This window comes from Pseudocercospora fijiensis (genome assembly GCF_000340215.1).
Source record: "Pseudocercospora fijiensis CIRAD86 unplaced genomic scaffold MYCFIscaffold_19, whole genome shotgun sequence".
Lineage (NCBI taxonomy): Eukaryota > Fungi > Ascomycota > Dothideomycetes > Mycosphaerellales > Mycosphaerellaceae > Pseudocercospora > Pseudocercospora fijiensis.
The window spans coordinates 150,545-164,512 of NW_006921550.1; the positions used below are offsets into that span (position 1 = coordinate 150,545).

The 13,968-nt window shown below is 53.6% G+C and overlaps 5 protein-coding genes across 5 annotated transcripts; 3 read left to right on the forward strand and 2 right to left on the reverse strand.

Annotated features, from left to right (window-relative positions):
* Positions 1-923: 923 nt before the first annotated feature.
* On the forward strand, positions 924-1,616 carry MYCFIDRAFT_14484 (uncharacterized protein; the record flags this gene model as incomplete). Its single annotated transcript, XM_007934269.1, has 1 exon — positions 924-1,616. A coding segment is annotated over one exon (693 nt), but the record flags the coding sequence as incomplete, so codon positions are not given.
* A 7,813-nt stretch (positions 1,617-9,429) lies between these two features.
* On the reverse strand, positions 9,430-9,972 carry MYCFIDRAFT_83978 (uncharacterized protein; the record flags this gene model as incomplete). Its single annotated transcript, XM_007934333.1, has 1 exon — positions 9,430-9,972. One exon carries the CDS (start codon positions 9,970-9,972, stop codon positions 9,430-9,432), a length of 543 nt encoding a protein of 180 aa, XP_007932524.1.
* Positions 9,973-10,277: 305 nt separating this feature from the next.
* On the reverse strand, positions 10,278-10,772 carry MYCFIDRAFT_200889 (uncharacterized protein; the record flags this gene model as incomplete). The annotated part of the gene is made up of 2 exons (XM_007934334.1): positions 10,278-10,531; positions 10,628-10,772. The coding sequence occupies 2 exons, from the start codon at positions 10,770-10,772 to the stop codon at positions 10,278-10,280; spliced, it is 399 nt and encodes a 132-aa protein (XP_007932525.1).
* A 471-nt stretch (positions 10,773-11,243) lies between these two features.
* MYCFIDRAFT_212741 (uncharacterized protein) lies at positions 11,244-12,635 on the forward strand. The gene has a single exon (XM_007934335.1). The coding sequence runs from the start codon at positions 11,522-11,524 to the stop codon at positions 12,416-12,418; it is 897 nt and encodes a 298-aa protein (XP_007932526.1). The 5' UTR covers positions 11,244-11,521; the 3' UTR covers positions 12,419-12,635.
* A 211-nt stretch (positions 12,636-12,846) lies between these two features.
* On the forward strand, positions 12,847-13,365 carry MYCFIDRAFT_83981 (uncharacterized protein; the record flags this gene model as incomplete). Its single annotated transcript, XM_007934336.1, has 1 exon — positions 12,847-13,365. The coding sequence occupies one exon, from the start codon at positions 12,847-12,849 to the stop codon at positions 13,363-13,365; it is 519 nt and encodes a 172-aa protein (XP_007932527.1).
* Between the last annotated feature and the right edge of the window lie 603 nt (positions 13,366-13,968).

A 13,968-nucleotide genomic window follows, 5' to 3' on the forward strand; every position in this document is an offset into this window, starting at 1 on the left:
AACCACATTCAGGCCCCAGACTTTGGCCGCCAGTGCGCTGCAGCCATCGAGAGCGCGGGCGCGGGCGCGGGCGCGGGCGCGGGCGCGGGCGTCGGTCTGGCAGGGTCGGCCATCACATCGTGCTCGAGTGAAGGGTGAGACGAGGTGAGGGCGATGAGTGACAGTATTCTAGCGCATCGCATCGCATGCCCAAGGGTGGAGTGGGCGGCCAGCGTAGCTTTGCGTATTCTAGGCTGATCTGATGCGATGCGATGCCACCAGATCCAATCCAGCCGCCGAACTGCTGGTGCGGTGCGGTGCGGTGCCCGCTGCGCTGTGCATGAGTCGCAATGCGAACTAAATCGAAGATGCCATCAAGCATGTGCATCAAATATAGCGCTTCCCGCCGCTGCCAGGAACGCCCTCCCATGTCGCTGCGCTGCGCTGTCGACCTCGTCCAACGTTGAAGCACACGTCGACATGTTGTGCACGCCGAGCATACTGGTGTTGTTGCCGGCGCTCGCGGGGAGGCTGACTGCACCCTCGGCCGTCACAGCACTTGACCTTCGCAGTCGCCAAGCCACACACACATCAGCACTACCTTCCTGTGTGGTAAGTTGCATCCATCATCTCCCTTGCTATCCCATACTTCACTGACCGCTAATCCTGGCATGTAGCAAGGATGCATAGACACACTGCCAACCTGCCAGACAACAGATGCTTGCTTCTGCGACGACAGCTCGCTAACTTCTGCATACACATCCTGCCTTCAGACACAATGCACCACGAGCACAGAACGCATTGCCGGACAGCGCTTTCACTCGGACAGCTGTAGCGATGAAGAAGCCACCCGCAGTGGAGAATCATACCTGATTGGTGTGACCTGGGCCTACTTCGCTCTGACTGTCATCTTTGTTGCCCTTCGCCTGGTCTCAAGATGGCCAGGTGTCAATGGAAACGGCTACGACTGGGACGACTATGTCATCATCCTCGCCTTCGTCTTGCTGATCCCTCTGGACGTCAGTCTGCATCAAGAAGCAAGACTGGGCCTAGGTCGGGACATGTGGTTCAACAGTGCTTCGAGCATTAGCAGAATCCTTCATTGGTTTTATGCGACTGAAATCCTCTACATTTGCGTCGTCATGCTGGCAAAGCTTGCCATTGTCCTGCTATACCTTCGCATCTGGACGGCCGACTCCATCACCAAGCCTTTCCGACTGGCTTGCTGGATCACCATCGGCCTGTGCATCGCCACAATGCTCGCTTTCGTCCTGGCCACCATCTTCCAATGCGAGCCGATCAGCTACGCTTGGAACTACATTTCTGGAGGCAACGGAAATTGCATCCAGCTAGCTCCAATGCTGTATGCCTTTGCTGCACTCGACATTGTCTACAACATCATCGTCTTCCTGCTCCCTGTACCTGGCCTCCGCAAGCTCCAGATTGGCTGGTCAAAGAAGCTGGCTCTGTCAACTGTCTTTGGCATGGGTGCTCTCGTGACCATCTTTTCCATCGTCCGAATCGCTTTCCTCGCACGCAGCGACCGCGAATCAAATGCGACCTGGTACTACCACTGGATCGGACTGTGGAGCATCGTCGAAGCCAACCTTTCCGTCATCTGCGTCTGTGCACCCGCTACCGTCGGTCTTGTTCAGAGATGGATGAACGGTGGAGTTCGGGAAGCAGACGACGACTGGCTCAACGGATCCTTCACTCGCCAGATGGCTATTCGCGGCCCACTCGATTCCGATGACGGCTCACCCGATCTGGTGCCTACTGAGATTTCACGCAACGGTTTTGGCGATGCTGAAAACGCTTTCAGGCAAGATCGGGAAGATGTACGATACTCCGAGTCAATCAATGACAAGCCTGGCGAGAACATGTCTACTGCGGACAGTGCTTCCGCCATGTCTCGTAATCGAGCTGGCGAGCAACCCATGTATGGGAGTGCTCCCGGCGACGGAACTGCGCTCCAGTACCGCCCGCAGTCTGGAAGCTCTCGAGTTGAGATCAGCCACGAGCCACCAACACAGCCTGCTGAGGCCCATTTGTCGTATCGTGATGAAAACGACATCTACCATGAAGTCATCGTCACCGACATTCCCCACGGAAGACATGGTCCAATCCACCCCAGCCGAAGTCGGATGAGGCCTTCAAATCTTCGAGCACTTGCTGAAGACGAAGTTGATGAGCGAGGCCGCCCTGGCTCTGAGCCGAGCGCGAACGCCTCATCCAACATCCCTTCATCACAACTTGATTCTACACGAAACTCGGATCCGCAAGGCAATGGCGTACTCCTTGGTACCGCACCACAGAGTCCTCCAAAGTCACCAATTGCTCGTTCCCTCTCGCCGCCTGTATCCCAAATTACCGCCGATTCCATCGACGGCGGTGTCGCTTCTGGTATCTTCTCTCGGCCAAAGTCTTACTCCCAGCGACCGGTCAGCCAGATCGCTCGCACTCCGTCTCTTGCGAGCGCTACTATCGAGGCTACTGAGGTAGCAGCAAAGACTCCATCGCCACCATTCATGTCGCCCCCTGCTTCTGGTTCATCTCACTCGATTGCCACGCAGACTGAAGACACTGAGCTGTCCCCATCGCCACCTTCCATCCGACCCAAGCACCAAAGAAGTCAAGAGGTTTTGTTCAGTCCTCGATCCCTGTCTCCAAATGCCAGTGAACATCAATTTGGCTCTCTCAAGGCACCTTCGATGGGCACTCAGACCGACGAAGAGGACATGTCACCAGTCCGCGGCGCTCATCACAACTCTTCCATGAACAATGGTATTGAAGTGTCGCCGATGCTGCCAAAGTCTCCGCCTCCGCCTCCGAGCGGTCGCTGGGAATGGCCATCTGAGCCCGAGCCAGAACCAGTCAACATGGAGCCACCTCGAGGCCGTTCGCCACCGCTAAACATGGCACCACGAGAGCCGTCCACCGTGTCTGTGGATCGTGCGGTCCAAGCTGATATCCCGACACCAGAAGATGAGAAATCTCCTATTCCAAGACCTGCGGGATATCGTGATTCGGCAACGAATGTGGATCAAGGCTTCGGTTCTCCCGGACCACACGACTTCTACCCGACTACTCGGTCTCCTTCCAGATCGCCGATGCAGTCACCTGGTGCACCGGATCAGTACGCTATGGAGAATATCGCACCTTTCACGCAGATGAACCAAATGCGATCTCCATCACGCTCGCCTTCGAGATCACCGGTACCCCTTACAGACGAGAGTGCCAACATCACCACCTCGGAAGAAGTCAAGTTCCGCGGTCGGTCGCCACCCAGACGTGAAGGGTCGATTGTGCCTGCACCACGTTCTGCATCTTCTGCCGCTTTGCGTTCGCCACCCGTATTGCCCAGAATGATTGACGCCGGCAACCAAACGGATGAAGACGACGATGACTTCATTGATGATCGTCCACAGACACTGTCTCCTCCACGAGGCCGTGAACAAATGCCGTCCCTTTCGCCGACTGTTTCTCAGCTTGATCTCCCCTATGCCAGCAGGAATGTTGAGGCTGAGATGAGGAACAAGTCACGTTCACCACTGCCAAATCATCCTTACCAATGGCAAAACGATGGTTCGCGATCTCGTTCACGACCCGCCTCGGGCGAACTGCTACCTCCCACGACCTACAATGTCGGTCCGCCGACAACGTACAACGTTGGTTGGCAGCGTGATTCCCCTCGTCACTCACGTTCTCGTCAGCGATCGCCTCAGCCGATGTTCTGGGACGGTCCGGCCATCAAGGAGGATATTGGCAATGCCTTCGCAGAACAGCCGTATCAGCATGAGATGAATGAATCTCGCGAGTGGCAAAGCCCTGGCCCATACAATCGTAATGAGGACCATTCTCGCGAGTGGCGAAACCCATCGCCAAACACCCGCGAGAAGAATGACTGGAGAAGTCCATCGCCGTGGAGAAACGGAACCAGATCTCCTCCGAGATTTCTCTCACCGCTTCCAGGTCCAGACTACGACGATATGGGCAAGGGTCCTCGCACTGCGTCTTCTCAAGCCGTTCCCGTATACCGCATGGAGCGCAACAGGTCCATGTCGCCTACTGCATGGCAAGCCGGTGTGGCACCATCGCCCGAGCATTACGAGCAACCTGAGGAGTCTCCATTCACAAAATTCCAGAAGGAGCAAGAATGGCGTCCACCTTCACCAACTTCGTTGATGTCGGGTATTTTGCCCGAGGAGGCTCATGGTCGCGAATTCCGATCCCCGAACATGTCGCCGCTCCGCGAAGACTCACGATCCAGGTCTCGAAGCCGACCTGGAATGGGTCAAAGGCTGCGCTCTCGCTCGCTCATTCCATCGCGGTCCCCCCCGCAAGAAAGGTCATACTCGGCTGAGTCTGTTCAATCCCATAATAAGGACACTCAAACAAGTCCAGACGATGAGTACCCACCTCTCGACCAGGTTGATAAGAACAACAACCGATCTGCTTCGGTGCAAACTGATGACCTTCCATCTCCTCCAGAGGATCGACCGAACAGTCAAGAAATCGCAGTTCGCCCTCATCTCTCTCCTCTGCAGCCAATGGACAGACTAAGGAGTCCTGGGTCTTCGAAGGATCCTTCACCTCAGCAGACTCTTGCGAAGCAAGTCAATGATCACTCGAACAGATCGCCTCCAAAGTCTCGCTCACCACCCGCTGCAATTCGATCTCACTCTGTCGAGGGAGGTACGCAGACGGACAGTGATTGGGAAGATCACTTGGAAGATGCGGTCGCACTGGACATTCATGCTGGTGACAACTTTGATCCATCACAACGCAAGTCACGATCGCCACCATATCAGCGCTCAACATCTGCCGACGCTGGTATGCAGACCGATAGTGATTGGGAAGAGCACCTTGACAAGGCTCTCAACGAAGCTCAAGCAAGACAAGATGAGCACAAGTACGCCGACAATGCTCAATCTCCGGGCTTCCCACATATGCCGCCTCTCAGCATGCGTGATCACTCCGCTTCGCCTGCTCACTCTCCATATCCATTACCCCCACATGGCTACGAATTGATGAACGATATTCCCGTCCACGGTGGTCAACCTATGGATCGTGGCAGCCCGCAAAGGAATGACGGTCGTGGTCGCTCGCCGCCACCTGCCAACGAGGCTTATCCGAGTCCACGTACTGGAATTCCTCGCATGCCTTCAATCGAGCCTGCCGACCAGTTCCGACTTGGTGGAAATTCACCTCGCCGCGGTGCTGGTGGTCTCCATGACAAGTACATGGATGACGAGGATGGCTATATCGGTGATCGAGACGCCACTCCTGATGACTACTTCCGTGGACTGGCTGGTCTTCGTCTGCGCTCGGCATCCGGATCTCCTCTACGTGAGGACGACGATGAAGATGATGGTCGCGATTGGCAACCTCCACGTCCTGGTCAAGACTTTGATTACGAGATCCCGAAGATTCCACCGGAGCTCCTTGCACAGCTTGTTGATGCTTCCACGTCCAAATACGATGGCGATCGTTCGCCTTCACCGCCTCAAACAAATGATCCGACTCTGGCTGCCATGGCTCAGGCTTCGGCTGATCGCGCTTTGAATGACGAGCGATCTCCTTCGCCAGGTCTCCAGCCTTCAGTCTCTTCTCTTGCTCTGCCGTTCCACGGCGAACAGGGCTGGTCTGGTCCACCTTCACCAGGGGAACTCGCATCGCATTTGTCGCCGCTCACTAGCTCAGCTGCAATGTCTCCATCTCGACCGAGCAACATGTTCCAAAATCAACCATATGAGGCTCAAATTGCTGCTTTGAACGCGCTGTCTCCAGGCGACTCTGGCTTCCCAAGTCCTTCTGCTCCCGGACATCGCTCCCCATCTCCGGGTGATCTTGCAGCCAGACTTGCTGAAGTCACCAGAGTCCCCGAGTCGAAGAACGCCTCGCCCATGCCGAGTCCACATGTTGCCAGTCCCTGCCAAGAGTCACCTACTGGCACTCCCGATGGCGAGAAAGATGCCCTGCCCAACTGGGGCGCTACACCTTGGCATGACGCTCGAAGCCCTGGTGATTCTCCCCTCGAATCTCCAGATGAGGCTGCTGGCGTTAGCATCCACCGTGGCGAGTCTTACCAGGGCCCATCTCCAGAGCAATACACAGCTGGCACCGACATGAACACTCCTGGATCTGAGTTTCTTCCAACTCGCCCAGTTTCTCAGATGATAGTTCCAACGCTTGGCCAAAGGATTGCTGCTGAGGACGAGCAAATGTCGCCGCCTGCCAGTCCTGGCATGGAGGAGGAGGATCTCAAGCTTGATGGTCCAGCTTGTCCAGCACCAACGTCGGTTGCTCAGAATCCTGAGATCAATAAGCTCATTGAAGGACTCGCGTCTCGTTCACCTTCTCCTCCTGTAGAGAAGCTGAACAGAGACGATGATGACGAAGAACCAATTGCAAGCCATTTGGATGAGCCACGTACTGGTGATCTTGCCGATAACTCTCGCTCTCCTTCAATCTTGGGAGACGAGATTGATTGTAACCGCGACAGCATTGCATCTACGCCCGGATCTGATATCGAAGTGCCCTTTGAGATTGGCCTATTCAACGAAGCTGGATCGCGCTCGATCTCGCCGCCAGTCGACCGAATGGGAAGCGGGTCTGATGATGAGCGTGAGCCTTCTCGTGCAGCCTCTCCTGTCGAAAAGCTCGCCCAGATCCTCCGCACTCCAACGCCTCAGTCAGAGCGCGAGGAGCTGTTCTCTGAGGCTACATCGCCTCGTATTGAAGAGATTGGCAGCGAGATGCAAGACAGTCCAATGCTTGCTAGACAAGCAGAGCTTCGCAATGTTGACCCAGCAGATCGTGATGACTATGACAGCGTGGCACCACGATCTCCATCACCAGTCGAGCATGAGCCAGGGTTCGTTGATCCTGCTGATCGCGATGACTATGACAGCGTTGCCGCTTCTGCTCATCATGAGCAGCTTTCAACCCTTCACGAGACTGATCCAGAGACCGAGGAGTCAGAAGAAGAGGTGGAACCAGAGCCGTCGCCGGCGCCACCACAGATTGAAGAGGCCCCACAGTCCGACGCTGATGAGACGGATATTGAGGAAGGAAGCAAGGACAGCAATTTCCCCAAATCTTCGCTTCCTTTCCCTGTACGACAGGCGATGTCTCTTCTGCAGCTAAAGGCAAAAACTGACGACGTTGCGGAATCTGTCAATAAGTCGGTGCGCTCTCCATCTCCAGCCAAGCCCAAATATGTTGATCAGGCTACCGCAATCACACCGATGGAGAGGGAAGAACCAGAGATGTCAAGAACTGGTTCCGAGTTGAGACTTGATGACTTGCCTGCTCGTTCCCCGTCCCCTGGCGCTGGTCCAAAATATGTCGACTCTGCAACTGCTACCACTTTCGAGGAGGCTCGACCAGAAGTACCGCCTGGTGACTGGGACCAGGAGGCTGATGCTGCTGACGCTGATGCTCGATCCCCATCTCCCGTTACTGAAAAGTACATCGACGAGGCAACCGTCGCCGCTCTCGAGCGTGGTCCAACTCCTTCTCCGAGCAAGCCAAACTATGTCAATCAAACCACCGCCATGACTTTGGAGGAAGCTCAGCCGGAGCTGGCTACACGTGACTTGGCCATCGATGTCTTGTCCTCTCGTTCTATTCAGGAGGACGATCTTCCGACTGCCAGCCTGCTCGCCGAGGCATCTCGCAAGTCTGAAGATGTGTCCGAGGTCGATGAGCTGCCAACGGTTAGTGCTCTTGTTGACTCGAACAAGCCCGGCCCAGAGGAGAGGAGCCAATTCTCCAAGACCAGTTCTGAGGAAGAAAGTCTATTCTCTCGCCAGTCCAAGATTGAGGCTGAAGACTCAAGTCGGCCAGGCTCGTATCCATCCAACAGATCCGACTCAGCTGACTCTGGCTCGCTACCAAGCCTACCAAGCCTGTCAAAGTCTCACTCGAGATCTCCACCTCCTCAAAGAGAGCTCCACACGCCTGAGCCGACTGAGGATGCAAGTCGACCAGTGTCACAGTTGGCAGAGCCGACTCTGAGCACGATCGCAGAGTCTCCACCAACACCCGAGCCAGAGATCAAGAACCTTGATCTCTCACCTATGGAACAAGCTCACGAGGACGCCGACTCCAACGATCCAGAGACGCGCCCAACTTCAATGTACTTCTCACCGCTCTCTACACCTGGTGTCCAGCCAAGCAATCTACCCACACCAAAGTTCGTCTCCGCTCTCGCGACCCCAACTGAAGAATACTTCGAAGAAGAAGCCACAGGAAGCCGAACTCCCACGGCCACTGAGTCTGCAAAGTTCTCCTTTCCAGCACGAGGTCTATCACCAGCCTCCAACTTCCTAGGTCAGCGTCTCGCTCTTCCAGGATCACCTCACCCGGAAGTTAGCAGCCCGAACCCACCTTCGCGTGGTGCATCGCCACTTGGACTTGAGCTTCCATTTTCTGGTGAGCAGGAGTCCAAGTAAGAATGGAAAGCATGTCTGTGTTTGGTTGCAGAATGATACCCCTGTCAGATTGTTGTGCTGGCTGTACTATTAATTTTTTTTTCCTTTTCTGTGGGCGGGTAAACAGTCCTTGCTCTCTCTTTTATTATGATGATGACGACAGGAAAGATTTTTCTCCATGTCTACTCTGTAAACAGTCAGATAGTATGATGTGTGTATTAACACTGAATCAATATTTTCCATTTCCCTTTCTCGCCATGGCGGAAATTCTGTGAGATTGTTGAACTCTATCTCTCTTTGACGGCGGCAACCTAGAAACAGAGTGAGTGAGACCATTCTTCTCTCTCTTCGACGACACGTTTGCGAGACTGCCTACACAACAATGTCAAAAGGCATCGTGTACCGACGACCTCCACAACGAATACGGTAGAACCCCATCCAAACGCTAAAATTTTTTTTCCTAAAGCCGGCACTTTAAAAAAAAATTTCAGTCTAAGTACACGGGGAATGATGTCGAGAAAAAAAAAAGAAACCTCTACCTCTTGTTATTATCTCCTCTAATTATCTACTGCTACCTACTTTAACCTCCCGCCGTCCCCCATAAAGAAAGGCCTGTCTCTCTGCAGACGCTTTGTAGCACTTTCTTATAGTTTCCTACAATCCGAGGGCTCGTCGGAGAGATGGGGCTTCGCTTGATCTTCTTCTAGGACACCTTCTGTTTGATTTATAAAGGACCTATTAAGTGATCCTGTGATTTTTTGTCGTGAAGGAAGGAAGGAAGGCAGGCAGGCTATAATTTGAATTATTAGTGCTGGAAGGTAGATTGGTCGATAAGCAAGTAGCATTACGCGTTGGATGTGTAGTATCGACGTTACCAAAGGGAGGGTTTTTTTTTTCTTACGATAGTAACCGGCATCGGTATCTTAACTAATTTCACTCTTTACTTAAGAAATGTCCTTGCTGCGTCTGTGACAACTCTTTGTCTCTATATCTACTCTTAAGCATTGATTGTCTAGTCCTCCGCATCGCCATTCTTCTCAACCTCTTGTCCATGCTCGCTTGAAGAAGGTGTCCGAACCGCATCCACGGCAGCATTAAGTGCTTCGGCTTCAGAATATGCGAAAGGACCCTTGGTGTCATCTCCCTGCAGCGTGATGTCAAGCTCCTCGGCCGCATCTTCAATTCGCCTTTTCACATCTCGAAAGGCGTCCAGGTCATCTTCGTCGTAGAAAGCCTTGTTCTTCTCGTTGGGTCCACGGATAATGTCGTCCCATTTCGAACCCTTACCTGCCTGGTTCCGTTCCTTGTACATTGAGCGGTAAAGATTCGTCTTGGTGCCTTTTTTGCTGGAGTCGATGTTGAAGAGTTTGTTCATTAGTCTGGTGGCCTCGTCTGTGTCGTCTTTCATGGGTCCGCTGCAGCTGAGACCGAAGTGGCCGTAGAGAAGGTAGAGTGCTCTCAATTCGTCTGGCTGCCAGAGGTGCTTGTTCTTCTGCTGCTTCGGAGCTTCCTCTTCCTCTGGTTCTTGGCTTTGCTCTCTGTTCGTCTTGGCCATGGTTGAGGACCGACGGGAAGCTTGGTGGTGCTGAAAAAGGTGTGACCGCAAGTCACTAGATATAAGTACCGATCGCAGAGACACGTCTGGCTAGCAAACATGCCGAAGCATATAGCGTCTACCTCAAGAGACTCGAAGGCCGGAGGAGGAACATGTGTTATGTCAGGCTCCAAAGCGGCGGGTATGCTTTGTCTTTCGTCCAGACCAATATGTGAGACTCTTCTCGAACCCCGTTACGAGCTAGGGGGAGCAAAAGAACTCTCTGCCTTGAATAACGATGGCCGTAAGGCAACCTCACCGAAGTCCTAAGAGCCATCGCGAAGTTCGACTTCCATGTCCGCCGCCAAGTCATCCAGCTCTTTTACGTCGACCCATGAAGTTACAGCAGGGTAGACACCACACGCCACATTATATGCTGCTTCCGTGTCGAATCTGCACTTCTCATTGCAGCCTATCCGATCGACGTAAATCTGAGCGCTTTTGAGGTCCAACTCGTCTCTGATACACTCGAGCAAAGTTCTCATCCCTGCGCCAATCGTGACAACACTGGGGCTTCCCTCTATGAATGAGGCATGGTAGAAGACTGTTACCAGGAGCCACGATCTTGAGTTTCGTCAGATTGCTACCAAAGGCAATCTTGCGATATATCGCTCACCGTGCGGTGTGGGAGGGAATTGAGACTGTGCATCCGATGATAGTCCAGGCGAAAGTCGGGCAGTTGGGTGCCAGACGGCTCCCTCGTCCGCATGCGTGACCTTGAATTGCCAAGCAGCACAAGCTCCTCGATATGGCTGGTCCATGTGGGATGCGAGAGCAGATCTATGGCATACAGGACACTTTTCGGGTGCAAATATAGCGTCTGTTTGCTGTCGTGGAGTCTGACGGTTCAGCCTTCTCTGCTATGGATACTACACGCTCTGAGGGCAGTTTGGGCAACTGGAGAGCCATTCTGCGGAAGTACAATCAGCTTACTACCTCACAAAGAGACACTCATACTGTCGTGAGTATCGGATGAGGACTAGAAAGGGAGTACGTAGTCCGCGAGAGCGAGAGAATGCCAAGATAAGTCTGCTTCCACATCTTGTCAAGATGTAGAGTCACGTGCATTATTTGCTCCGGATTTTGCCACTAATATCGAGCGTTGCCCAGCGCACGGACCTGCTCCCAAAATAAGGGTGTGCAAGGATCCTCGGACTCCTCCTGGCTAGTGCGTGTCGAGTTGTCGATGACTTTTGGCGGAGTCTCAACATCCACCATCCACCACGCACACATCCAGCCGGACCAGCCCCGTCAAAGACATTCGCTTCTTACGAGAAATATCAGCCTTCTGGCCTCTGTTCCACCAGTCACTCGCTACTAACCAACAGCAATCGTATTTTCGGGCAGGCTCCGCCGAGCTTTGAGTTCCATTTCGGCGGGTACGAGGGGACGCGAACCAGAATACACAGACACATTTTCAAAGCAGTACACACCGCAATATCGGCCATCGTAGTGCTCAAGAGCAGACATACCACCTCACATACGTCTCGCGAGACATAATATCACCACAATGCGGCCATCCGAGCTTGTGGCCAGCATCTTCCTCTTCTCCTCCGCTTGCGCAGCCTCAGGAGCAGCGTGGGCACCCGTTGAGGCTTTCGAGAACGAAATTGCGCCGCTTCTACGACGAGACGACCAGTCGACATCGTACGACCTCTCTTTCTCTGCCAAGCAGGGCAATACCGCCACTACAGAGAGCGATACCAAAGCAACGGGCGATGCGACAACGACCCGCGACAGCAACGATGCTGCAACCACTGCCACTGCGACGGGCGATAGCAAGACCAGCGAGGGAGACAAGACGACGGGAACTGCGAAGAACACCGGCACCGCCACCGCAAAGTCTTCCAACAAGAGTGGCTCGCAGGAGACGAAGACTTTCGATGCCAGATTACCAGCTGGTGGCGTGTCGATGATCACACCAAACGCTCAATCCACCTCATACTACAAGATCAAGGACTACATAACCTTTGCCTGGAACTACACCTCTCTCTCCGTTACTCCCTCGCGAGTTGACATCTTGGCCTCGTGTAGCAAAAACCAGGAGACGTACACAATCGCTCTGAATCAGTCCGTGCAGGCGACTCAATCCGTGATTTGGGACACTGGCGCATTCCAAGCCAGCGCAACAGTGCCACTGCTTACTGAGACATACACGCTCATCATCCACGATGCGGCCAAGGACGTCAGCGCTACGCCTCAGGCAGGGTATTTGGCGACATACCAACAGTTCACCTTTGGCATGTACTCGCCCCAGCCATACACTCCAATGTCGGAGTACGTTTGCGCGACGTGTAACTCTGCCATGAGTTTGGCCGAGAGGCAGACGTTGATCGGTCTGCTCACACTAACAGGTATCACGGTGCTCACCTTCGGGTGGTTCACTGGTGTGGCAGGTCTTTGGTGAGGCGGAGATCGTCGTGTGGGATGAAAATGAGCTATCTGTGCAGAAAGCATTGCGTTGGCGCTGGGGTTTATTTCAATGGTCACGACATCAAACAAAATGGGACATTACGAGGTTCAGGGTGTTCGGGAGTCATAAGTGGCAGACGAAGAAGTCAATGAAGTACATGTAATTAATCACGTACAGTACATCTAATTTGGAAAGCCGTCATCTGAAGCCGATTCCTGGCACGCTCTATTGTGATAAAAGAAAGGCAGTAACGCATCGCAGACGGGGGAAGGTGGTGCAAAAGCGTCTGAACTTGCTGCTTCACGTCAACAAATGCGGCCAACGACTTCTGCAACAACCACAACTCCAACCGAGGTATCTGCTTACAGGACATTCTTCCAACTGGCGTTTTAGCATCTGCAGACACTCGCAAACAACTTGTCATGGAACGATACGACATTGTCGACGAGGGCGACATCATACTTCAGGTCCAGGACAGCATCGAGCTACGTGTATACTCGCAGGTCCTACGACTGAACTCGTCCGTCTTCCGCGCCATGCTAGGTAAAGACTGGGCAGAAGGCAAGGCTTTGATCGGTGCAAACGCCGGAACGCCCTTCTGTCTCGAGTTACCCGACGATGATCCCGAGGCCATGAAACTGCTTTGCTTGGTGCTGCACAATCGCGACTACCTCAGCGCGCTCCCATCGCCATCGGCCTTCCTCAAGTATGCGGAGGTCGTCGACAAGTACAATTGCGCCATGGCAGCCACGCTGTTCTCGAACGTGTGCCTGCAGCACTTTCAGAACATGGGACCAGCAAGAATAGACCTTCGAGGGTACGCCCAAATTCTCCTGGCCACGATTCGCCTGGACACCGCCTCTAGATTCGCCTTCTTCGCGCATGTCTTGATGTTTCATTGGAATATATCTGACCTCCTCAACGCTCGTTGCGAAGAATAGGAGGGCAGCGAAGTTATGAGTATGAGCTTCGTTCGATCGCTTGAGCAACGACCCACTAATACAATTACAGGAAGTCTCCAAAATCGCGTGAACGAGTGCTATGGAGCCCTCAAGACCACAATCATAACCCTCGTCGGAACCATCCTGTCTGAGCTCGATCCACGATACACACACTATGAGGACGAATCTTTTGGCGTCGAACCAAACAGCCTCGTATTGTTGCAAGAGAGCAACACACAGAATCACGGGCCTGAGATCTGTAGCTTCTATTCAGATCATGTGGGCAAATGCCTCTCGAGACTAGCCAGCGCGGGTGTTTGGCCAGCTATCTTTCAGGTTCAGACGCTATGGAAACTCCAAAAAGCAGTCATGGCTTTCCAATGGCCTAACGACACTACACATTCATATTGTTCACGTCATACTGAGATCGCCTTTCGGGTAGTCCTTGCTTCCGGTTCGACGGCGACACTGAATATGAGGGCTGCCGCGCTCAAGATACAATTCGCCTTGTGTCTTGATTGCTTCAAGGCAGGCGGAAAGAATGAGGGCACGTGCAGAGTCCAGCACGACAAGGAATAGCACGGGCAAGTTTGCAGCGGGAGG